At 49.9% G+C, this 24,643-nt stretch overlaps 1 protein-coding gene across 5 annotated transcripts; it reads left to right on the top strand.

Moving 5' to 3' along the window:
- The first annotated feature begins 972 nt into the window (after positions 1 to 972).
- LOC140207306 (uncharacterized) lies at positions 973 to 24,427 on the top strand. 5 transcript variants are annotated; one of them, XM_072275803.1, is made up of 11 exons: positions 973 to 1,082; positions 7,108 to 7,249; positions 9,970 to 10,112; positions 14,824 to 14,913; positions 15,606 to 15,677; positions 16,905 to 17,024; positions 19,957 to 20,073; positions 20,552 to 20,923; positions 22,625 to 22,767; positions 23,273 to 23,334; positions 23,640 to 24,419. In XM_072275803.1, exons 4-11 carry the CDS (start codon positions 14,847 to 14,849, stop codon positions 23,836 to 23,838), a joined length of 1,152 nt encoding a protein of 383 aa, XP_072131904.1. In that variant the 5' UTR covers positions 973 to 1,082; positions 7,108 to 7,249; positions 9,970 to 10,112; positions 14,824 to 14,846; the 3' UTR covers positions 23,839 to 24,419. The 5 variants fall into 5 exon arrangements, with proteins under 5 accessions (XP_072131904.1, XP_072131907.1, XP_072131906.1 ...); XM_072275806.1 differs by lacking the exon at positions 14,824 to 14,913 and having other exon boundaries at positions 974 to 1,082; positions 23,640 to 24,414; XM_072275802.1 differs by lacking the exons at positions 973 to 1,082; positions 7,108 to 7,249 and having other exon boundaries at positions 10,034 to 10,112; positions 14,819 to 14,913.
- Positions 24,428 to 24,643: the final 216 nt, after the last annotated feature.

The following is a 24,643-nucleotide window of genomic DNA, read 5'->3' as shown; positions in this document are numbered from 1 at the left end:
TATTTTTGCACCTTCCCAAAATCTGTCTCCCAATCTGCTCCGCGGTATCTCTGCTGCTAACAGGGAGCCTATAGAATACTCCCAATAGAGTAACTGCTCCCTTCCTGTTCCTGAGTTCCACTCATACTGACTCAAAAGAGGATCGTGCTCTATTACCCACCCTTCCTGTAGCTGTAGTGGTATCCCGACCAGTAATGCCACCCCTCCTCCTCTTCAATCCCCGCGCCCCGCCCCCATCCTGTTAAAAGCACTGAAATCCAGGGATATTGAGAACCCATTCCTGCCCTGGTGCCAGCCGAGGCTCGGTAATGGCCACTACGTCACAATTCCATGTATGTATCCAAGCTCTCAGTTCATCACCCCTCCCCCCTCCCCCGTCGTGACACGAACACGCCCGCATCGTGACACCGACACAACGAGACGTTGCACCGTAGCAGAACCTCACCACTGAGAGATACTGACCCAGAGTCAGGCCATTCACAGTCATACGGAAACCCTCCTCCCTGTATGCATAGAACCCTCCCTCGGCAAACACCCCCCACCCGGAATCTGTCCAACTCTCCCTCTTCTGCACTACTCCTCGTCCCCCTCACATACTCCCTGCACTACACTACTCCCGTCTCCGTCACGCCTCCCTTCCTTTAAACGTACCATACTCCGTGACCCATTGCCTCTCCTGCACACATTCCCTACCTTCCTTACCGCCCACTCCGTCGCCATGACACGATCCATCCAGTAAAACCCTTCAATCCGTCCCACGCGCCTCCCTTTCTGTGTTCAGCGGCAATTGTGGGAAGTCTGAGGGAGAAATGACGTGTGGTGATACACTTCCCCCTTCCACCGAATATCTATCGCCAGGCTCTGAGCCTCTCCAAGCTCTGCATGCACAGGCCGGTCACGTGGTTCCACACCATTTGCATCAGTATCTGCAATCTCACAACCCCTTCCCTGGCCTCCTCTCTCCTCCCCTTCCTTCCCCTTCCCGTTCACGCAGCACACCATCCGGTCACACACACACAGACACCATCTCCGAGAGACACACACAGTTCGAGACTACTGGAACGCCGAAGCGCTGGGTATTGGTGAGTGGGGAGAGCGGCGGCGGGTGGGAACTGCGCACATTTTCTGATACCAGCAGAGTGTGCTGCGATGGTGCGGGTGTACTTCAAATATCTGACCGCGGGAGGGTGATGGGACAATATGTTGTGAGCTTCACTGTTTGTGTAAACAAGGGAGTGGATTTTCGGATGGTGAGGAGAGAGCTGCGCTCTGTATCCGACACCTGGGAACGTGTGATGGTACAGTGTGGAGGGAGCTTCACACTATGTCTGAGCCCGGGAGTGTGTGATGGGACGGTGTGGAGGGAGCTTCATTCAGTGCCTGACCCCGGGAGTGTGTGATGGGACCGTGTGGAGGGAGCTTAATTCTGTGTCTTACTCCGGGTGTGTGCGATGGGTCGGTGTGGAGGGAGATTTACTCTGTGTCTGATTCAAAGTCATAGTTAGGGGATTTTGGTGTTTAAACAGCTTCCAGTCAGAAACAGGGTGGAAGAAAATGGCGACTCACACGTTCTGCTCCAACGGCTGCAAGCTGAACAGCCGTTCTGTCGCCTCCACTCTCCTCCCCTTCCTTCCTCTTCTCTCAGCACACCATTCCTTCTCAATGATTCTTAAGTGGGTGAGTGAGCAGCCGGAGGTCCTGATGCATATACAGCGGCATGCAAAAGTTTGGGCATCCCTGCTCAAAATTTCTGTTACTGTGAATAGATAACCGAGTAAAAGATGACCTGATTTCCAAAAGGCATCATGTTAAAGATGCCACATTTCTTTAATATTTTAAGCAAGATTACTTTTTTTAATTCCATATTTTAATGTTTCAAAATAACAGAAAGGAAGAGGGCCCGAAGCAAACGTTTGGGCACCCTGTATGGTCAGTACTTTGTAACAGGCGCTTTGGCAAGTGTGGTAGCGTCTAAACGCATTCTGTAGGCAGCTAAAAGTCTTTCAATTCTTGTTTGGGGGATTTTTGCCCATTCTACATTGCAAAAGGTTTCTAGTTCTGTGAAATTCTTGGGCCGTCTTGTATGCATTGCTCTTTTGAGGTCTATCCACAGATTTTGGATGATGTTTAGTTCGGTGGACTGTAAAAGCCATGGTAAATCCTTCATCGTGCGCCTCTTGAAGTAGTCCGTTGCGGATTTTGAGGTGTGTTTAGGATCATCCTCCTGTTGTAGAAGCCATTCTTTTTTCATCTTCAGCACTTTTTGTATTTTTTATATAGAACTTCATCATCAAACGTTTCCATAAGATATATTTCAAATACTGTACATATACAAACTCTATTTCCAGAAAAGTTTGGATAATTCCAAAATGCAATAAAAACAAACATCTGTGATATGTTAATTCACGTGAACCTTTATTTAACTGACAAAAGTTCAAAGGAAAGATTGTTAATAGTTTTACTGACCAACTTAATTGTATTTTGTAAATATACACACATTTAGAATTTGATGGTTGCAACACACTCAACAGAAGTTGAGACAGGGTCAAAATAAGATTGGAAATGCACAGAATATTCAAGTAACACCGGATTGGAGGACTCCACATTAAACAAGCTAATTGGTAGCAGGTGAGGTATCATGACTGGGTATAAAAGTAGCGTCAATCAAAGGCTCAGTCTTTGCAAGCAAGGATGGGTCGTGGCTCACCCCTTTGTGCCAAAATTCCTTAGAGACTTGTTAGTCAGTTCAAAAGGAACATTTCTCAACGCAAGATTGAAGAGAATTTTGGTCTTTCAACATCTACAGTACATAATATTGTGAACAGATTCAGAGAATTCAGAGACATCTCAGTGCGTAAAGGGCAAGGTCGGAAACCACTGTTGAATCCGCGTGATCTTCGAGCCCTCAGGCGGCACTGCCTAAGAAACCGTCATGCTACTGTGACAATTATAGCCACCTGGGCTCGGGAGTACTTCGGAAAACAATTGTCACTCAACACAGTCCGTCGCTGCATCCAGAAATGCAACTTGAAACTGTATTACGCAAGGAGGAAGCCAAACATCAACTCTATGCAGAAATGCTGGCGAGTTCTCTGGGCCCGAGCTCATCTCAGATGGACCAAAAGACTGTGGAAACGTGTGCTGTGGTCAGATGAGTCTACATTTCAGCTAGTTTTCGGAAAAAAAAAACGGGCGTCGGGTTCTCCGTGCCAAAGTTGAAAACGACCATCCAGATTATTATCAGCGAAATGCGCAAAAGCCAGCATCTGTGATGGTATGGGGGTGCATAAGTGCCCACGGATGGGTGAGTTGCATGTATGTGAAGGTACCATTGACTCTGAGGCGTATATTAGGATTTTAGGGACACGTACGTTACCATCAAGGCGACGTATCATCCGGGACGTCCATGCTTATTTCAGCAGGACAATGCCAGACCACATTCGGCACGGGCTATAACAGCGTGGCCTTGTAGACAAGAGTGCGTGTGCTTGACCGGCCTGCTGCCAGTCCAGATCTATCTCCTATTGAAAATGTATGGCGCATCATGAAGAGGAGAATCAGACAACGGAGACCACGGACTGTTGAGCTGCTGAAGTCTTATATCAAGCAAGAATGGACAAAATTTCCAATTGCAAATCTACTACAATTAGTATCCTCAGTTCCAAAACGATTAAAAAGTGTTATTAAAAGAAAAAAAGTGCTGTAACACAATGGTAAACATGCCTCTGTCCCAACTTTTGTTGAGTTTGTTGCAGCCATTAAATTCTAAATTTGTGTATGTTTACAAATTACAAGTAAGTTGGTCAGTAAAACTATTGAAAATCTTTTCTTTGTACTTTTTTTTAGTTAAATAAATGTTCGCGTGAATTAACATATCACAGATTTTTGTTTATTATTGCATTTTGGAAAATATCCCAACTTTTCTGGAAATGGGGTTTGTATATCATGTAATCATATTTGTGGGGTGTATGGGGTGTCAGGGAGGGGTAGCACCTCCGGTGGGGAAACATGTCGCGTCCTTTTCAAGGCGGTTAGTCCACCTTTGGTCCCCACCTGGCACTCAGCTCTCACCTGCGGCTCCCCGTAGCTGTTTGCATGCGACAACAGCCACACTCCGGGCTTCGACAAGCTGGCTAAACCAGGTGAGGGTAGCCGACGGGTCTGAAACCCTCGGTGAGATAGGGAGCTGTCTATCCCAGCATGTGAAGACAGACTCCGGCGGATTGAGTGGACGAGACCAATGGAAGGTCCAACGGTCAAGAAGGCGGTCTCTGCAAGGGTCGTGGAACGTGTAGAGCAGAACAAGACACAGAAGACGTCCTTGTCATCCACTGCGCCTAGTCCCATCTCCAGCCGTCTCGACTCTGTCTTGCCACTGGATCCAGATGGGAATTGGGAAGAGAGACTGTGGCTGACGCTGCGCAACTCTCCCTCACTTAAATCAAAGTGACGAGCTAGTCTCGACTTCATCAATAATGGTGTCGAGGTCCTCATCGACGTACGATGGACGAACAACAACAATCATATTTGTCATAAATCTCCAAATAATATTTATCTGAGGTATACACTTATCGAAAGGAAAGGAGAGAAAGAACAAGTGAAAGAAGAAAGCTAACTGCAAGTACGGAGTGATCATTTTTATTACAACATATTAATTCACTTCTGAGAATAAAATCAGGCCTATGAGGTGTTATGTAGTTAAACCATTTTCCCCAGTATGTATCATATTGTTCCAACTTATGATTAACAGATGCTTCCCCATTTTGTAAATGTCCATTGTAATTTCCATCAATACATTTAAAGTTGGGCTTCCTGTGATAACGATTTCCTGTTAATGGTCTTTTTTTTTTCCCAACCACCAGCAGTATATTCATTAAATATGTATCTATTTTCCTACTCTTAAGGTACACACCCCAAATACATGCTCTTACTCTCTAATTGTTTATTTATTTATTTATAAGTCTTTTGATTAATTATTATTTAAAATCAACAAAAACACAGTACAATAGTCAAATCAACATATCAATATATACAATAAGAGTTAAACTATCAGATAACTAATTAACCAAGCTAAACAGTATACCAATAATAAGAGGGAAAAATGCTAATAATATATTTTTTGGAACCCCTGCTAACTAAACCAAAAATAAAAAAAAAAACACTGACCGAAAAAAACATTAAAAAAAATCTTTGGTAGCACAATCCCGGAGCTGTACGCCATACACGCTTCCATAAATGAACAAAAAATCAATCCACCAACAGAATCCGATTACACAAGAAACAGAAGGGTATCATCTTAATTAACTCAAATCAAATGATAGTAACGGGCCCCACCTTTTCTTACAGTCAAATTGCGGGTCAAAAGTTCGAATTCTAATTTTCTCCTAACAAAGACAACCGGCAGTTGTCCATGCTGCAAGCCTCCGCTCTCCACGCCACCGATGTTGTCCAAGGGAAGGGCAATAGGGCCGATACAGCTTGGCACCGGTGTCGTCGCAGAGCACCGTGTGGTTAAGTGCCTTGCTCAAAGACACAACAGGCTGCCACAGCTGAGGATCGAACCAGCGACCTTCAGTTCACTAGACCGACGCCTCAACCACTTGGCCACGCACTGACACATTAAGTAGTCTGTACTTGTATATACAAAAAGTGGGACAGAATATTGAATGTAATCCCTTTTGTCGGGGAAAGGTCCCACCATATATCTATTAAGCCAACTTTCTCAAAAAGTGTATTAACTTTCTTATGTTAGGATTTTGTATCATAGGCTTTTCTATCGGAAGAATCTAAATTTGGGTGTAATTGTAGATCTACGCCTCCTCCACATATCAGGAGACCCTCTGTTTCCATTCCAATATATTAGTAATTTTATGAAAGAAACGAATTGCCACTTCCTGGGTGCGCTTTTATATTCAACGGGGTATCTGAATTCCCATCTATATTCCCCCTTACCAGAATATATCTGCCCTCCTTATATTCCATTTCGGATACTTTTTCGAAATTTAGCTTGCTTGAGCTAAGAATAACAACCCCTCTCTCATGTCCTGATTTATATGAGGAGAAAAACAAATTAGTGAAGCCCATTCTTTTTCGTTTTCCATGCTATTTATCACTGAAGTGAGCTTCCTGTAAATATAGTACATGGGCTTGTTCTTTTTTATTCATTTTAGATAGAATTTTGCAGCGTTTGATTGGATTTGACAGTCCAGTGACATTAAAAGAAATGAATTGTACTTTGTCATTAGCCATGTGTATTCATCTGTCAATATATCATTGAAATTAGCAGAATAAAGCTTAATCGATCTACTGCCTGAACAAATTAGAACCAAGAATCGCGAATAATAATACAAAATGCCACGAAGGTGTGATTCCAAGGCTGGGGTCTCTAGATGAACCTGGGTTCAGCTAGAGGAAACATCAGTCCGTGGGGGATAGCTCTTCCTCCCTGTGAGTTGGGGGTCCCCATTACAGTACCCATAAAAGTAAGTGGACATGTAACCCCAGCTCCCTCTGCTCCGAAGCTAAGCAGGCTCAGGCCTGGTCAGTACTTGGATGGGTGACCGCCTGAGACCTCAGCCTTTTTTACCTCCTTCATGATGGTTCAGGGGTAGCAACCGTTAGGAAACCTGGATGTCTGAGTCCTGAGGCTCCTAGACACCCATCCTGATGGTTGAGTGGTAATAATTTTCCAGAACCTGGTAGTGTAGGGCTCTGAGGCTCCTGTACCTTCTTCCTGATTTTTGTTGGGTAATAACTGTCCCTGAACCCGGTGGTGTGAGTCCTGAGGTTTCTGTACCACCCTTCAGATCGTTGAGGGATAGTATATCTTCTTGAAACTGGTTGTGAGACTCCTGAGGCTCCTGGACCTTCTTCCTGATGGTTGAGGGGCAACAACTGTTCCATAACATTGAGTGTAAATCATGAGGCCAATTATCTATAGTGAGCAAGTCTGCGAAAAATGGATAGTTGCAGGGTAAATTTGCCTTCCCTGAATATACTCGTAACTATTTATATCGGATACGACATGAAGGGTCCCTGTGGGGACACAGTTTCACTGTCAGCAAAACCCAATATCGTCACTCACTGTTCTCTGTTCCCCATTTACAGAACAGACGTGTTGCCAGGGATGGGTCAACAGGAGAGGTGTTTGTTATTTCTTATCACGGTGGCAAAATCTCACGCTGCAGCGAAGAAAAAATGTTCGAAGGGTGGCTCAAAGCTGCTGGAAATTAGCTCAATCGAGGAAGAGGTATGTGACAGAGCACGTGAGAATGGCCACAAACTACCCGGGGCCTGACAGAGTGAAGCTCCCTCCAAAACGTCCCTTCACACGCTCCCGGGGCCAGACACTAATGCAGCTCCTTCCACACCGTCCTATCACACGCTTCAGGGATCACTCAGAGTGAAGCTCCCGCCACACCGTCCCATTGCATACACCCGGGGTCGGAGACAGAGTAAAGCTCCCTCTACACCGTCCCATCACACCCTCCCAGGGTCAAACAGAGAGGGAAGCTCCCTCCACACTGTCCCATCGCACAATCACAGGATCAGACACAGAGTGAAGCTCCCACTATTCCGTCCCACCGGAGACTGCCGAGGTCAGACACAGAGTACATCTCCCCACACACTCACCCATCACACACTGCCAGGGACAGACACAGAGTGATTTTTTTTTTTTTTCCGCACAGTCCGATCGCACAATCACAGGATCAGAAACAGAGTGAAGCTACCCCACACCAACGCATCACACACTCCAGGGGTCAGACAAATTGTGAAGCTCCCTTCACACCGTCCCACCACAACATCCCGGGAAAAAAAAGACACAGAGTGGAAATCCCTCCACACTGTCCTATCGCACACCCCCGTGGTCAGACACAGAGTGAAGCTCCCTGAACACCGCCCCATCACACATTCCCGTGGTAGTACAGACTGAAGCTCCCTCCACACCGTCACATCACATACTCCCAGTGTCATAAAGAGTGAAATTCCGCCCACACCGTCGCATCACACACTCGCGGGGTCAGACACAGAGTGAATCTCCCTCCACACCATCCCATCACACACTCCCGGTGTTATAAAGAGTGAATCTCCGCCCACACCGTCCCATCACACATCCTGGGATCAGACACAGAACGAAGCCACTGCACGTCATCCCATCAAACACTGCCGGATCAGACAGTGAGTCAGTTCCCTCTACACCGTCCCGTAACACACTCCCGGGGACGGACAAGTAGTCAAGCTCCCTCCCCACCGTCCCATCACACCATCCCGGGAAAAAGACACAGAGTAGAAATCCCTCCACACTGTCCCATCGCAATATTACTGGATCAGATACAGAGTGAATCCCCCTCCACACCGTCCCATCACACACTCCCGGGATGAAACGCAGAGTGAAGCTCCCTCTACACCGTCTCATCACACACTCCCGGGGTCAGACACAACGTGACGCTCTCTCCACACCGTCCCATCACACCCTCCCAGTGTCATACAGAGTGAAGCTTCCTCCACACCGTCCCATCACACTCTCCCGGTGTCATACAGAGTGAAGCTTCCTCCACACCGTCCCATCACACATACCTGGATCAGACTCAGATTGAAGCTGCTACACATCGCCCCATCACATACTGCCGGTGTCGGAAGTGAGTGAAGCTCCCTCCCCACCGTCCCATTACACACTCACCGGGTCATACGGAGTGAAGCTCCCTCCCCACCGTCCCATTACACACTCACCGGGTCATACGGAGTGAAGCTCCCTCCACGCCGTCTCATGACACATCGCCGGACTCAGCCGCAGAGTGAAGCTCCCTGCACACCATCACATCACCTTCTCAATTCGAGTCTCGGGCACCGCTATTTTTTGATTGACGGTGTCAAGCTGTGACTTGATATCATTGAGTTGCTCGTTTATATCTCTTTGTAATCCCCGTATCTCTTCCAGAGGATTTATCATGATCGCCGCTTCACCTGAACGAGACCCATCGTCAGCCTGGCGAGCACGCGTTCGAGTAGTAGAGACACGTGTTGTACCTCTCCCGTCCATAGGCTCCGCACTGATTCCTTTTTTATCTCCATTCTTGCCCCCCTTATCAATTCAGATATTTTCGGAAGATCTTATATTTGATGAATGAACGCGGCAATATATGCGTTATTTTTTCCGGAGTAGCTGTTGATTCGAGCTGCCATTTTGGACGATGACGTCACTGGAAGATCCTCGCTGGTGTCTTTAATTAATGGAACCCATCTTGAGTCTGAATATGTGTTTCTCTCTGTCTGTAACTGTCCTGTAAAAAAGTAAACACACTGCAGAGAATACATAACACGAGCTGGTCACCAGAGCTACGAGGCAATTCTGCAGACAGTAGAAATTAACACAGAGCCAAACAGTCAGTCTCGGTTCCCTCTTTCTCCTTAAAGTGACAGTCCACAGACAATATGAACCCTAGGGGTAGATAACACACCACAATCTGAAACGCCCGCCCCCACCAACACGGTGCCACTGACACGCCCCCTGACCGTCACTCTCAGTGCTACAGACTCGTCAGTCTATGATCATCTGTGAATGAAACTTTGCGAACAACGTCAGGAGGCGAACAGGACCCAGCACCTATATCGTCAACAGATTCATGAGGTGAACTCAACCCTGAAATCCAGGACTTCCGAGAACTGCCTTCTGAATCTCCCCCAGTAACAGTTCCTGAGCATGGTGTTGTGAGTCCTGAGGCTCCTGACCTCCTTCCTGATGGTTGAGGGGTAAAAGCTGTTCCTGAACTTAGTGTGTAAATCATTAGGCCAGTTGTCTATAGTGAGCGATTCTGCGAAAACTGGATGGCTACAGGGTAATCTCCCTTTCGTGAGTGTACTCGCGACTATTTATATCAGAAACAACATGAAGACTCCCTCTGGGTTCAAAGTTTCTCGGTCAGCAAAACCCAATATCGCCACTCACTGTTCTCTGTTCCCCATTTACAGAACAGATGTGTTTCCAGGGGTGGGTCAACAGGAGAGGCGCTTGTTATTTCATATCGACGGTGGCAAAATCTCACGCTGGAGCGAAGCAAAAATATTCGAAGTGTGGTTGAAAGCTACTGGAAATGAACTCAATCGAGGAAAAGGTATGTGCCATACCACGTGAGGATGTCCGCAAACTGCCCGGGGCCTGACAGAGCGATCCTCCCTCCACACCGTCCCATCACACACTCCCGGAGTGAGACAGAAAGTGACACTCGCTCCACACCGTCCCATCATAAACTTCATGGTTCATATAGAGTCACGTTCCCTCCATATCGTCCCATCGCACACCCACGAGGCGTGACAGAGAATCTCCCTCCACACACTCCCGGGATAAGACAAATAGTAAAGCTCCCTCCATATCGTCCCATCACACACGCACGAGGTGTGACAGAGAAACTCCCTCCACACTTTCCCATCACACACTTGCGCTGTCAGATAAATAGTAACGCTCCCTCCACAGCTTCCCATCACACACTCCCGGGATAACACAAATAGTAAAGCTCCCTCCACAGCGTCCCATCACACACTCCCGGGATCAGACAAAGAGTAAAGCTCCCTCCACAGCGTCCCATCACACACTCGCAGGATCAGGCACGGAGCGAATCTCCCTCCACACCGTCCCATTAGGCACTCAAGGGGTCATGCAGAGTGAAGCTCCCACACTCCATCCCATGACACAACCCTGGGCTCAGACGCAGAGTGAATCGCCCTCTACACCGTCGCACTACAAGCTCCCGGGGTCATACACAGAGTGATGCTCGCTACAGACGGCCTCATCGTACACTCCCGGGAGAGACATAGATTGAAACTCCCTCCACACCGTCCCATCACACACTCCCGGGTTCAGACACAGAGTGAATCTCCCTCCACAGCGTCCCATCACACACTCCCGGGGTCAGACACAGAGTGAATCTCCCTCCACACCGCCCCATCACACACCGCCGGGTAGTAACTGTGCGAAATTCCCTCCGCCCTATTGCGTTATACACTTCTAGGGTCCAACGATAACGTTCCATGCAGAGTGGTAACGAAAGAAAATGTATTTACCAGGATTTTGTTTCCAAAACTTAGATGGAGCGGACGTTACTGGATTGGAAAATGCCTATCCATGTGAGGTTCTCAGTGACTGACGGCTGTGTGGAGTGGGGGGCAGTGGGTTCAGTTTGGAGTCTTACAGGGTGCTGTGGTGAGGGCGTGGGCAGTGCGAGTAGTTTGGGGACTGACTTGGGGCTCGACCGGGAGAGTGGGCAAGGTGATTAGTATGGGGACTGATACAGGGCTCTGGGGAGAGAGCGGGACGATGTCATTTCTTTTGGGACTGAGATGGGGCTGCGGGGAGATAGTGCGGCAGTGCGATTATTCTTCTGACTGATACAGGGTGTGAGGTGGAGAGTGGGACAGTGGGACTAGTATGGTGACCTACACTACGCTGCGGGAAAAGAATGGGAGACTGCGCTTAGTGTGGTGTCCGTCAGAGGCATGAGAGAGGAGCCTGCCCAGGCGGATTGCAGGAGGATACTGGCGGGGATGACGGCAGAGCAGAGATGGCTGAATTTCGGGAATATTTCATAAGGCGCAGGATAGATATGTCCCACAGAAGCAGTTGTTCTCAGACGGCTGGTGTAGGCAACCGTGGCTGACAAAGGAAATTAAGGACTGCATAAAAGCCAAGGAAAAGGCATAGAAGGTAGCATAAGTAAGTGGGAAGGTGGATGATTGTTGCACTTTTAAAATCCAACAAAAGGCAACTAAAAAACGATAAGAAGGAAAAAGATGGAATATGAGGGCAAACAAGCCAATAACATAAAGCAGGATACTAACACTTAAAACAAAATGTATGAAGAGTAATGGGGAGTTCCGAGTTAATATTGAATCACTGGAAAATGAGAGTGGTGAGGTAGTAATGGGCGACAGAGAAATGACAGATGAACTTAATGGGTACTTTCCATCAGTCTTCACTGTGGAAGACACTAGCACTATACCAGTGGTCCGTGAGTGTCAGGGTGCAGGAGTGAGTGCCGTTGCGATTACAACGGAAAAAAGTACCTGGCAAACTCAAAGGTCTTCAGGTGGATAAGTCACCTGGGCCAGATGGATTGCATCCCAGAGTACTGAGAGAGGTTGCTGAAGAGATAACGGATTCATTGGTCACGATCTTTCAAAAATCACTTGATTCTGGCATGGTCCGGAGGACTGGAAGATTGCAAATGTCACTGCACACTTTAAGAAATGAGGAAGGCCAAAGAAAGGAAATTATTAGCCAGTTAGCCTGAAGTCAGTGTTTGGGGGAGTGTCGGAGTCTATTAATAAATTTGAGGTTGTGAGGCACTTGGTGACTAATGATAAAATAAGTCGAAGTCCGCTTGGTTCCTGTCAAGGGAAATCTTGCCTGACACATCTTCTTTGAGGAAGTAACCAGCAGATTGGACAAAGCAGAGGCAGCTGATATCATTGACTGGCAATCCAGAAGGCATTTGATAAAGTGCCATACCTGAGGCTGCTTAACAAGCTAAAACCCGATGGCGTTACAGGAATGACACCGGCATGTCTAAAGGAATGACTGGCAGGCAGGAGGCAGCCAATGGGAATGTAAGGGGCGTTCTCTAGTTGACTGCCAGTGACTAGTGGTGTTCGTCACGGAGTCAGTATTGGGACTGCAACTTATCACATTGCTTGTCAATGATTTTGTGGTACAGATGGCTGTGTGGAAAGTAGGAGTCGGGGTCAAGTCCATTAACAAAATCATAGAAAAAAGTTCCCATCTAAGAGTGTCTTAAAAGACCCCATTGATTCCGCATCGCCAACCATCGATGGAAGTGTATTCTCGCTCTGTGGCAACCCACCACACTCTGTGTGAAAAACATACCTCCGACAACCCCTTCTACCATCTTCCAAGCATCTTAAAACTATGACCCTACACCCCGAGAAAATAATACTTTTCATTGACAAAGAACATGAAACAACGGGACGGTGTGGAGGAAGCTTCACTCTGTGTCTGACCCCGGGAGTGTGTGATGGGACGGTGTGGAGGGAGCTTCACTCTGTGTCTGACCCCGGGAGTGTGTAATGGGACGGTGTGGAGGGAGCATAACTCTGTGCCTGACCCCGGGAGCTTGTGGTGGGACGATGTGGAGGGAGCTTCACTCTGTGTCTGACCTCGGGAGTCTGCGATGGGACGGTGTGGAGGGAGATTCACTCTGTGTCTGACCCCGGGAGTGTGTGATGGGACGGTGTGGAGGGAGATTCACTCTGTGTCTGACCCCGAGAATGCGTGATGGGACGGTGTGGAGGGAGCTTCACTCTGTGTCTGACCCCTGGAGTTTTTGGTGTGACGGTGTGGAGGGAGATTCACTCTGTGCCTGTCCCCGGGAGTGTGTGATCCGCTGGTGTGGAGGGTTTGGTTGCGGGGAAGAGAGAAGACACGACCGAAGGAGCGGTGAAGGCGGTTAATAGGAGATTTGGAGAGGGGAGGGTGCAGTACAGGGATGCCCCGGGCAAAACGGTGTCTAATCTCGCCCCCACCCCCATCGCCGGAAACGCGGAAGGGACGGGACCGAAAATGCAGTGAGGATCCTGGTTGGGGTGAAATGGCTGGGCGGGTCGGGATATCTCTGGGTCACTGCGACGGGTGTGATGGGGGTGGGTGTGTTAGAGAGGAGAATCGGTGCGGGGCAGGTGGGTGACAGAGTAGGGAAAGGTAATGGGGAAGGTGGGAGAGAATGAAGTGGAGAGAAGGTAGAGACGGGATGAGGCGGAGAGAAGGGAGGACGGTAGGAGAAAATGGGAGAGACAGATGGGGAGATGGAGAGAGTGATGGGGAAAGAGGAAGAGCTGAGAGAGAAAGAGTGTGTGTGTTTGTGGGTGACAGAAAAGAGAGATAGAGAGAGGGGAGGGGGAGAATGTCACGGAATAAGGAAGGAAAGAGAGAGTGCGAAAGAAAGAGTGCGTCACTGGACGAGGAAGTCGAGGACCGAGTTTCGAGGGGAGCTGCTCACCTCACTCCGAGGGAGGGGGCTCATTCAGCTCGGTGGATGCTGGGGCTTTGTCCCGGGGCCGTGGTTTCTCCCAGGCAGAGCGTCTGAAGCCCCGGCGATAGTCCGGAGCTGTGTGAGCGTCCGACGCGCAAATCGGTGCCCAATCACGGGGTGCAAATCTAGAGGACAAGAGAGGCTTTTATGAGTGACACAAATCCCTCCGACATTCCCTCCTTCCTCATTCCTGCCCTCCTTCTCGACTTCCCTCCTTCCTTTCCTTTCCCCCCTCCCCTTCCGATGCCTCTCTGCTTCCATCATCAGCATTCCTTCTCCCTCATCCCTCCCCTTCCTGCACTCCTTTCCTTTGTACATCGCTCACTTTCTCCTCCCTATCCTCGTCTCCGCTCCCTCTGATTCCATCTCTGTCAAGCTCTCTTCACCCCGTTCGCTCGCCCTCTCTTTTCTCCCTCTTCCTCCCAATGTCTCCAAAACTCCCACTCTCTATTCACCGCTTTCTCCTTCCCTCCTTTCCCCATCTCTATCGCTCTCAGTTCCCTCTCTCCTAAGACTCCCTGTCACCCGCTTCACTCTCTCCGCTAAACACCAAACTTCCCCTCTCTCTCTTCGTCCCCCCACTTTCTCCCCACTTTTACTACTCTTCCCCACCACTCTAAACACTTTCCCCAAAGCCCTCATCCTCTCTCCTCCCCGCACTTCCTCCACTTGTTCTCGCTTCCTCTCCTTATCAACTGCTCATCTGTTGTTTGTTGGTGTCTGTTTGACTCCGTTGTCAACACGGGCATCCTCTGACAACGGTCGCTTCCCCTTTTGAGCTCAGAGACGCAGAGAATCCTCGACAGGATGGGCGACAGCGAGACTTACATGAATGTGAAGTTCACAAAAACGGACGCACGGTCTTCTTCCCCAGGTGAGAGGGTCAGAGAGACGGTGTGGAGGGAGATTCACCCTGTGTCTGACCCTGAGAGTGTGTGATGGGTCTGTGTAGAGGAAGCTTCACTTTGTGTCTGACCCCGGGAGTGTCTGATGGGACAGTGTGGAGGGAGATTCACTCTCAGCCTGAACTTGGGAGTGCGTGATGGGACAGTGTGGAGGGAGATTCACCCTCTGTCTGTCCCCGGGAGGGTGTGATGGGATGGTGTGGAGGAAGCTTCACTCTCTGTCTAACCCCGGCTCTGTGTGATGGGAATGAGTTCAGGGAGCTTCACTCTGAACCGGACCTTGGGAGTGCGTGATGGTACGCCGTGGAGGGATATTCACTCTGTGTCTGACCATGGGAGTGTGTGATGGGACGGTGGGGATGGAGATTCACTCTGTGTCTGACCCCGGGAGTGTGATGGGACAGTGTGGAGGGAGTTTCACTCTCAGCCTGAACTTGGGAGTGCGTGATGGGACGGTATGGAGGGAGCTTGACTCTGAGCCTGACCTTGGAAGTGCGTGAAGGGACTGTGTGGAGGGAGATTCACTCTGTGTGTGATCCCGGGAGTGTGTGATGGGACGGTGTGGATGGTGATTCACTCTGTGTGTGACCCCGAGAGTGTGTGATGGGACGGTGTGGAGGGAGCATCACCCTGTTTCTGAGTCTCACTCTTTTGCCCCCAGACGAACCTGATGTGTCATACGCGGAACTTAATGTCAAGACCCTCTCGGCGCCCCGGGTCCGGACAGGTGGAGGTCAGTTTCATCTTTCTTGATTTGACTGTGTTTAGCTGATGTGTCCTTTCCTGTCGAGAGATCTCAGTTAACACGAATGATTCCCTGTTTGAGCATAAGACGGAGGGAAAACGTGGGAGAGACGATGGGGGAGGTAGGGTGGGGATCTTTGTGGGAGAGACGGTGGGAGGCTGCCGTGACCAGTGAGCGCTCTGGGAGGGGCGCTATAGAGGGAGAGCCGTGGGATGGTTTGAGGAGAGAGTGCTGCTGGAAGGGTCGGTGAGGAGAGATAGCATGGGATGTGCCGTGTTGTGGAAGAAGCAATGAGGAGAAAGCGCTCTTGGGTGGGGGGTGGGGGGCAGGCGGAGATGAGTGAGCTTCGTGTAGTGGTGGTGAGGAGGGACACAGTTGAAGATACTGTGAGGAGGGAGCGCAGTCTAAAGCCTTAACCACTCTCTCCCCTCCTCCCTTTTCTTAACCCCACTCTCTTTTCCCTCTTACCCCCTCTCTCCCCTCCCTGGCCTCCTCCCACCCTCTCCTCTCTCCCTCTCTCCCCTGCTCTCTGTTCCTGTTTTACCTACTGTCTCCCACTCTGCCCTTCTTTTCGCCCTCTCTCAATGTCCCCACTGCCTCCCATCTTTCCTCTATCAGAGTCACCGTGTCTACCACTCTCGGTTTCCCCCTCGCGCCATTTCCCTCTCTCTTCTCTCCCTCTCATCCTTCCCCGTTCGCTCCTCCCGGTCTCCCCACCTCTCTCTGTCCCCAACTTTGCCGGACATCACCCTTGCGCCTTCTCTTCCTCTCTATCCACGCCTCTGTTCCATTCCGCGACCCTCTCTCCCCTCGCCCTTTTCTCTCTCTCTTAAATTTTCTTCAACATCCCTCTCCCACTTTTCTTCTCCCCTCCTCTCCAGTCTCAATCCCCCTCTCTTTCGCTCTCTCTCACACCTCTCCCTGTCCTCTCCATGTCTCCGTCTCTCTCACACCGTTCTCCCTCCCCATTCTTTCTCTCTCATCTCCCGCCCAACACCACTATCGCTGTCTCCCCCTCTCTGTCCATCGCTCTCCATTTCTGCCTCACTGTGTCTCTCCTCTCTGTCCCCTCTCCCTCACCCTCTTTCTCGCTGTCTCATCCCCTCTCTTCCCCTCCCTTGCCCCTCTCTTTCCTCTCTCTCTCCCCGAGACCCTCCTCCATTCTCTACCGCTCTCACTCTCTTCCTCATCTGCCTGTCCGACTCTCTCCCCCAGACGATCTGACCTCCACCTACTCAGAGCTGAACTTTCGGAAAGAGGAACCCCGCATCGATGAGGACGAAGATCCTCCCATTCCCTCGGGACCCGCCGGGCTGCCAACCACTGCACAAACAGGTCAGAGTTCGCAGAAATGACGTCATTTTGGAGTGGACACGTGTCATACTCCCAAGTGACCAAGTTTCTAAGTCATCTGCCTCGACCACTTCCTCTGTCAGCTCGTTCCACAGACTGAGCACCATCTGGGCAATAAAAGGTTGTCACTCGGCTCCCCAGTTACATCCCTGTCTGTGATGTGCATAACTGATCTGGACGAAATTGTAAGTGGGTGGGTTAGAAACATAGAAACATAGAAAGCATGCATCACAATACAGGCCCTTCGGCCCACAAAGCTGTGCCGAACATGTCCCTCCATTAGAACTACCTAGGCTTTACCCATAGCCCTCTATTTTTCTAAGTTCCATGTTGTCATCCAGGAGTCTCTTCAAAGACCCTATCGGTTCCGCCGCCACCACCGCCGCCTGTCCCCCATTCATCCACTCACCACTCTCTGTGTAAAAAAAAAAAACTCGCCCCTGACATCTCCTCTGTACCTACCTCCAAGCACTTTAAAACGGTACGCTCTCGTGTTAGCCATTTCAGCCCTGGGAGAAATCCTCTGACTATCCACACGATCAATGACCTCTCATTATCTTGGACACCGCTATCAAGTTACCACTCATCCTCCGTCGCTCCAAGGAGAAAAAGGCGAGTTCACTCAACTTATTCTCATAAGGGATGCTCCCCAATCCAGGCAACATCCTTGTAAATCTCCTCTGCACCCTTTCTATGGTTTCCACGTCCTTCCTATAGTGAGGCGAGGAGAATTGAGCACAGTACTCCAAGTGGGGTCTGACCATGGTCCTATGTAGCTGCAGCATAACCACTCGGCTCTTAAATGGATATAAATGATCTTGATGAAATTTTAGATGCGTGGGTTAGTAGGTTTGCAGATGATACGGCGAGAGGCGGTGCTGTGGAGAGCGGAGAAGACTGGCAGAAAAATTCATTCGGATGTAGATTAGTTACAGATATGTTTTGGAGACCAGGCAGATGGAGTTTAACCCTGGCAAACCTAAAATGTTGCAACTTGATAAGTCAAATGAAAGAAATGGCACACGATCAAAGCCAAGGCAATAAACAGTGTTGAAACATAGAAAACCTCAGCACAATACAGGCCCTTTGGCCCACAATGCTGTGTCTTACTCTAGATGGGCAGAGGATCTTGAGGTTCATGTTCATAGCTCCCAGAACGCGGATGCACAGTTTGACGAGATGGTGATAGAACATAGAACATAGAATAGCACAACACAGTACAGGCCCTTCGGCCCACAATTTTGTGCCGACCCTCAAACCCTGTTTCCCTTATAAACCCCCACCTTAAATTCCTCCATATACCTTTCCAGTAGTCTCTTAAATTTCACTAGTGTATATGCCTCCACCACTGACTCAGGCAGTGCATTCCACGCACCAACCACTCTCTGAGTAAAAAACCTTCCTCTAATATCCCCCTTGAACTTCCCACCCCTCACCTTAAAGCCATGTCCTCTTGTATTGAGCAGTGGTGCCCTGGGGAAGAGGCGCTGACTGTCCACTCTATCCATTCCTCTTAATATCTTGTTTACCTCTATCATGTCTCCTCTCATTCTCTTTCTCTCCAAAGAGTAAAGCCATTAATCTCTGATCTTAATGCAAACTCTCTAAACCAGGCAGATTCCTGATAAATCTCCTCTGTACCCTTTCCAATGCTTCCACATCCGTCCTATTGTGAGACAACCAGAACTGGACACAGTTCTCCAAGTGTGGCCTAACCAGAGTTTTATAGAGCTGTATCATTACATCGCGTCTCTTAAACTCTATCCCTCGACTTATGAAAGCTAACACGCCATAAGCTTTCTTAATTACCTATCTGCCAGTGAGGCAACTTTCAGGGATCTATGGACATGTACCCCCATATCCCTCTGCTCCTCCAGACTACCAAGTATCCTGCCATTTACTTTTTACACTGCCTTCGAGTTTGTCCTTCCAGAGTGTCCCACCTCACACTTCTCCCGGTAGAACTCCATCTGCCACTTCTCAGCCCACGTCTGCATCCTGTCACTGTCTCCCTCTCTGCAATCTTCGACAATGCCTCTACACTCTCCATAACACCACCAACCTTTGTCCCGTCTGCAAACTTGCCAGCCCACGCTTCCACACCCACATCAGGTTGGTTAATAAAAGTCACGAAAACTAGGGGTCCCAGAACCGATCCTTGTGGGACACCACTAGTCACAACCCTCCAATCTGAATGTACTCCCTCCACCACGACCCTCTGCCTTCTGTAGACACGCCAATTGACCATCCACCTGGCCAAAACTCCCTGGATCCCATGCCTTCTGACTTTCCCAATAAGCCTGCTGTGTGGAACCTTGTCGAATGTCTTACTAAAATCCATGTAGATCACCTCCACATAGATACCCTCATCTATATGACCGGCCACTTTCTCAAAGAACTCTATCAGGCTTGTTAGATACGATCTGCCCTTCTAGACGGCCTAAGGCATTCTTGTCTTTATTAGTCGGGGCATTGAATACAAATGTCAGGGAATTCTGTTGCAACTTTATAAAAATCACTAGTTAGTTAGAATCAGGCGTTTTGTATGCAGCTCTGGTTCACCATATTATCGGAAAGATGTCAAGGCGTCGGGAAGCCTCCAGAAAGAATCAACAGGACGCTGCCTGGATTCGATGCCATGTGTTACAACGAGAGGTCGGACACCTGGGTTGCTTTCTCTAGAGCAGAGGAGGCTCAGGGTAGATCTGACTGATCTCTGGAATCCGTTAGACGCCTGTCAGCCTTTCCCAAGTCAAGGAATTTGGACACTGAGCGATGACGGCTGACAGTAGATGAAACTGACAGAGGGAGGGGGTGATCGCGGTGGAAGGAAAGAGCGCGGATGGTTGGTGGAAGAGAATCCCAGTGGGAATCACGGCTGAATTCACACGCACACTGAATGGTCTCTCTACAGGTCCGCATAAACAAGAGTCGAACGAAAACATCGGAAATAGACCGTACCGTAAGATCTGCCTACTCTGCTTCGTTACATCCATCCTCGTCGCGATAGTGGCCGGGCTCTCGATCCATGGTGAGTCGAACGGGGTCCGGGTGGAGTCAGACTGTAAACAAACAGAGTGGGATGAAATGTTAGCGCATAACCTCACCGTGACACCGACACGACCCCCACAGTGACACCGACACGACCCCCACAGTGACACCGACACACCCCACATCATAAGACTGACTCTCCCCTCACAGGGACACAGTCACGCCCTTCACGGTGACACCGACAGGCCCCACACCGTAACATCGTCACACCCCTCAGTGTGTCACGGACACTCCACGTCATTGTGACAACGCCGCTCTCTTCACCGTGACACTTACACAACCCACACCGGAACAATGACACTCCGTTTACCGTGACACCGACACTTCACTCACTGTGACACCGACACAACCCTCTCCGTCACACTGTTACACCGCTCACTGTAACGCACATAACCCTCACTGTGACACCGACACTTCTCACACCGTGTCACTGACACACCCCTTGCTATCACCCTCAGTATCGCAGACTCGTCAGTCTCTGATCACCTGTGACGGAAATTACCGGAGACTTTGGGATCAACATCACGAGATGAACAGGACCCAGCACCAATATCAACAGCAAGTCCGTGAGTTGAACTCAACCCTTCAATCCAGGACATCTGAGAACTCCCGCTTGGATCTTTCCCAGAGAAACTGTCTAAAGAATCTTTCCGTCCTCAGCAACAAGCTCTCCAATCTCGAAAACAACTTTACCGTCCTCAACTCCGAACTCTCAGAGCTGAATCAAACACACACCGATCTCCGCCATGAATGCAATCAGCTCGAAACGAAGGACAGAACCATCTCCGAAAACAAAGCTCAGATTTGCCAGTACCTCAACAGGAGAAGAGGTGAGACGACATCCCCCCGTAATCCTGCTCCTCATCACGGCGGGGGGGGGGGTGTGAAAGAAGGGGCGAGAGGGAGAGCCTCCCTCCATCTCTTGCCCCGGGAGAGTGTGATGGGACAGTGTGGAGTGAATTTCATTCAGTGTCTGATCCTGGGATGGTGTGATGGGACTGTGTGGAGGGAGATTCACTCTGTGTCTGACCGCATAAAATGTGATGGGGCAGCCTGGAGGGAGCGACATCTAGTGTCTGACCCCGGGAGTGTGTCATGGCACAGTCTGGAGGGAGCGACATCTAGTGTCTGACCCCGGGAGTGTGTCATAGGACAGTCTGGACGGAGCGACATCTACTGTCTGACCCCGGGAGTGCGGGATGCGCACGTAGGATAGAACTTCACAAACAACAGGAATTCTGCAGATGCTGGAAATTCAAGCAACACGTATAAAAGTTGCTGGTGAACGCAGCAGGCTAGGCAGCATCTCTACGAAGAGGTGCAGTCGTCGTTTCAGGCCGAGACCCTTCGTCAGGACCAACTGAAGGAAGAGTGAGTAAGGGATTTGAAAGTTGGAGGGGGAGGGGGAGATCAAATATGATAGGAGAAGACAGGAGGAGGAGGGATGGAGCTAAGAGCTGGACAAGTGATAGGCAAAAGGGATACGAGAGGATCATGGGACAGGAGATCCGGGAAGAAAGACAAGGAGGAGGGACCCAGACGATGGGCAAGGAGTATATTCAGAGGGACAGAGGGAGAAAAAGGAGAGTGAGAGAAAGAATGTGTGTATAAAAATAAGTAACAGATGGGGTACGAGGGGGAGGTGGAGCATTAGCGAAAGTTAGAGAAGTCGATGTTCATGCCACTCTGCGTCGGATCCTGACTGTGTGAAGAGATCATGCATAAGGAACTTCACTCTGCGTTTAACATCAGAGCTCTGTGGTAGCTCGGACGAAGCGGCCGTCGCTCTCTGTCTGATCCCAGAAGTGTATGATGAGCCGTTGGGAGGGAGCTTCACTCTGTGCCTGACCCCAGACGTGTGTGATTGGACGGTGTGGAGGGAGATTCACTCTGTGTCTGACCCCGGGAGTGTGTGATGAGCCGTTGGGAGGGAGCTTCACTCTGTGCCTGACCCCGGTAGTGTGTGATGGGACGGTGCGGAGGGAGATTCACTCTGTGCCTGACCCCGGTAGTGTGTGATGGGACGGTGCGGAGGGAGATTCAGTCTGTGTCTGACCGGGGGAGTGTGTGATGGGACGGCGTGGAGGGAGCTTCATTCTGTGTCTGACCACAGACGTGTGTGATGGGACGGTGCGGAGGGAGCTTCACTCTGTGTCTGACTCCGGGAGTGTGTGATGCGGCTTTGCGGCGGGAGACTCAATCTGTGCCTGACCCCAGACGTGTGTGATGGGATGGTGTAGAGGGAGGTTCACTCTGTGTCTGACCCCGAGAGTGTGTGATGGGACGGTGTGGAGGGAGACTCACTCTTTTTCTGACCCCGGGAGTGTGTGATGAGACGGTGCGGAGGGAGATTCACTTTGTGTCTCACCACGGAAGTGTGTGATGGGACGATGCGCAGGGAGATTCAATCTGTGTTTGACCTGTGGAGTGTGCAATGGGACGGTGTGGAGGAAGATTGACTTTTTCTGAACCCAGTCGGCGCAACGGGATTAATGGAGGAAGATTCACTGTTTCCTGTTCCTGAGTTTCAGAGCAAACGTGTCCCCCGGACTGGACCGAAAAGGAAGGCCGGTGTTATTTTATATCCACGTCCGTAAAATCTTATGATGGAGCGAGGGAACATTGTTCAAAATTTGATGCAAGGCTCCTCGAAATAAATTCAAACGTGGAAAAGGTATGTTTTACCGTGGGAAGAGCGATCAACAGTAAAGAACTTCCGTGGTGTGACGCACAGTTGAGTTTCCTTCACACCATCTCACCACACACTCCTGGTATGAGACACATTGTGAAGCTCCTTCCATAACGTCCTGTCACAAACTTCCGGGGTCAGAGACCGCGAATCTCTCTCAACACTGTTGCATCAAAGACTACTGGGATAAGAGACAAAGTGAAGCTCCCTACACACCGTCCCATCACACACTCCCGCGGTCAGACACCGTGAAGCTCACTCAACCCCGTTCCATCACACACTCCCGGGATGAGACACTGAGTGAATCTCTTTCCGGACCGCCCCATCACACACTCCCGGGGTCAACACAGAGTGAATCTCTCTCCACGCCGTCCCATCACACACTCCCGGGGCAGGCACTGGGTGATTTCCCCTCTGTACCGTCCCTTCACATGGACAGGCATTGCGAGAGTCTGGTTCTAAACATTAATGAAGGGATTTAATTTCACAGACTTTTGTTTCCAATGATGTCATTCGAAACACAGCGTACTGGATTGGAAAATGCGCAAACGGGTGAGCTTTGGACTGTTGCTGGCCTGTGGTCTGTGAGTGGGTCGGTGCGGTTAGTTGGTTGACTGACACAGCGTTGTCGGGAGAGGGCTGTGCAGTGAGATTAATTTGGGAACTGACTCGGGATTTTAGGAAAGAGCGGTGCAGTGGGATTCATACGGCGATGTACTCGGGGCTGTGGGGAGAGCAGGGTATCATGGAATTAGTTCAGAGACTGACATGGGGCTGTGGGGACATGAGTTGGATTAGTTTGGCGACGGTCACCGGTTGTCTGCTGACTCCGTTGAAATTGTTTTAACCTCTCATAGGAAAGTCGCCTCTTATCTTCTGTACAAGGTGAAGTATGGATGGGCCACCTGCAGTAAGTGCGACTCGTACGCATGGAGTTACGATTGCAAAAGTGAATACAGATTCATCTGCGAGAAGTCTGCATATTTATACCCGGATATTCCTGAAGAGATCCAAGGTCTCTGTCAACAGCCTGTCGGGCCGACTTCAATCAAGTGACTACACCCCTCTTCTCCCCATTCAATCTACCCCACTCTGAAACACTCATAATTTCATCCCCTCCCACCTCTCTGCCCCTCCCTGCTACCCTATTCTCCTCCTCAACTCGCAACCACTTGTCCCCCACTACTCTCCCTCTCCCCATCTGAACTACTCTTCTCCCTCCCGGCCCCGCTTCTCCCTCTTCTCCCATTTATTCCCCCTTTCCACCCCTCTTCTCTCTCTGTCCTTCTTATTCCCAGTTCATTCCGCTTCTCCCCGTAGGCTTCATACCTACGCTCCAAGGAACAAAGTCCGATCCTTCTTGCCTTCTCTCCAGAACTCAGACCCTCGAGTCCCGGAAACATCCTCCTAAATCTCCCTCTGCACTCTTTCCAGCTCAGTGGCATCTTTCCTACAGCGGGGCGACCAGAACTGAACACCATACTCCCAGCGCGGCCTCGCCGACCTTTTGTACAACCACAGCGTGGCTTCAGCGCGGTGCAAAGATGTAAACATCTCGAAAATTGGGAAAATTAATAAATACTGCAAAGCGGTGATTACCGAGAGAGTGTTTAAGTGTTCAGGGAGCGTTCGCAATCTGATGGCGGAAGGGAAAGAACTGCTTGTAAATTGTTGAGTTTCCCGGCTCCTGTACCCCTCCCCGGTGGTACCGATGAGCACAGGGCATTTCCCGGCGGGAGGGGATCCTCACTGATGGATGCGGTCTTCCCGAGGCATTCGTTCTTGAACATGTCCTCGATGGAGGAGAGGGTTGTGCCCGTGATTGAGCTGGCTGAGTCTAAAACCTTCTATGGTCCATGGC

Source organism: Mobula birostris, chromosome 13 (genome assembly GCF_030028105.1).
Source record: "Mobula birostris isolate sMobBir1 chromosome 13, sMobBir1.hap1, whole genome shotgun sequence".
Classification (NCBI taxonomy): Eukaryota; Metazoa; Chordata; class Chondrichthyes; order Myliobatiformes; family Myliobatidae; genus Mobula; species Mobula birostris.
The sequence above is the reverse complement of the archived record's forward strand: the minus strand, read 5'-3'. Positions and strand labels throughout refer to the sequence as shown.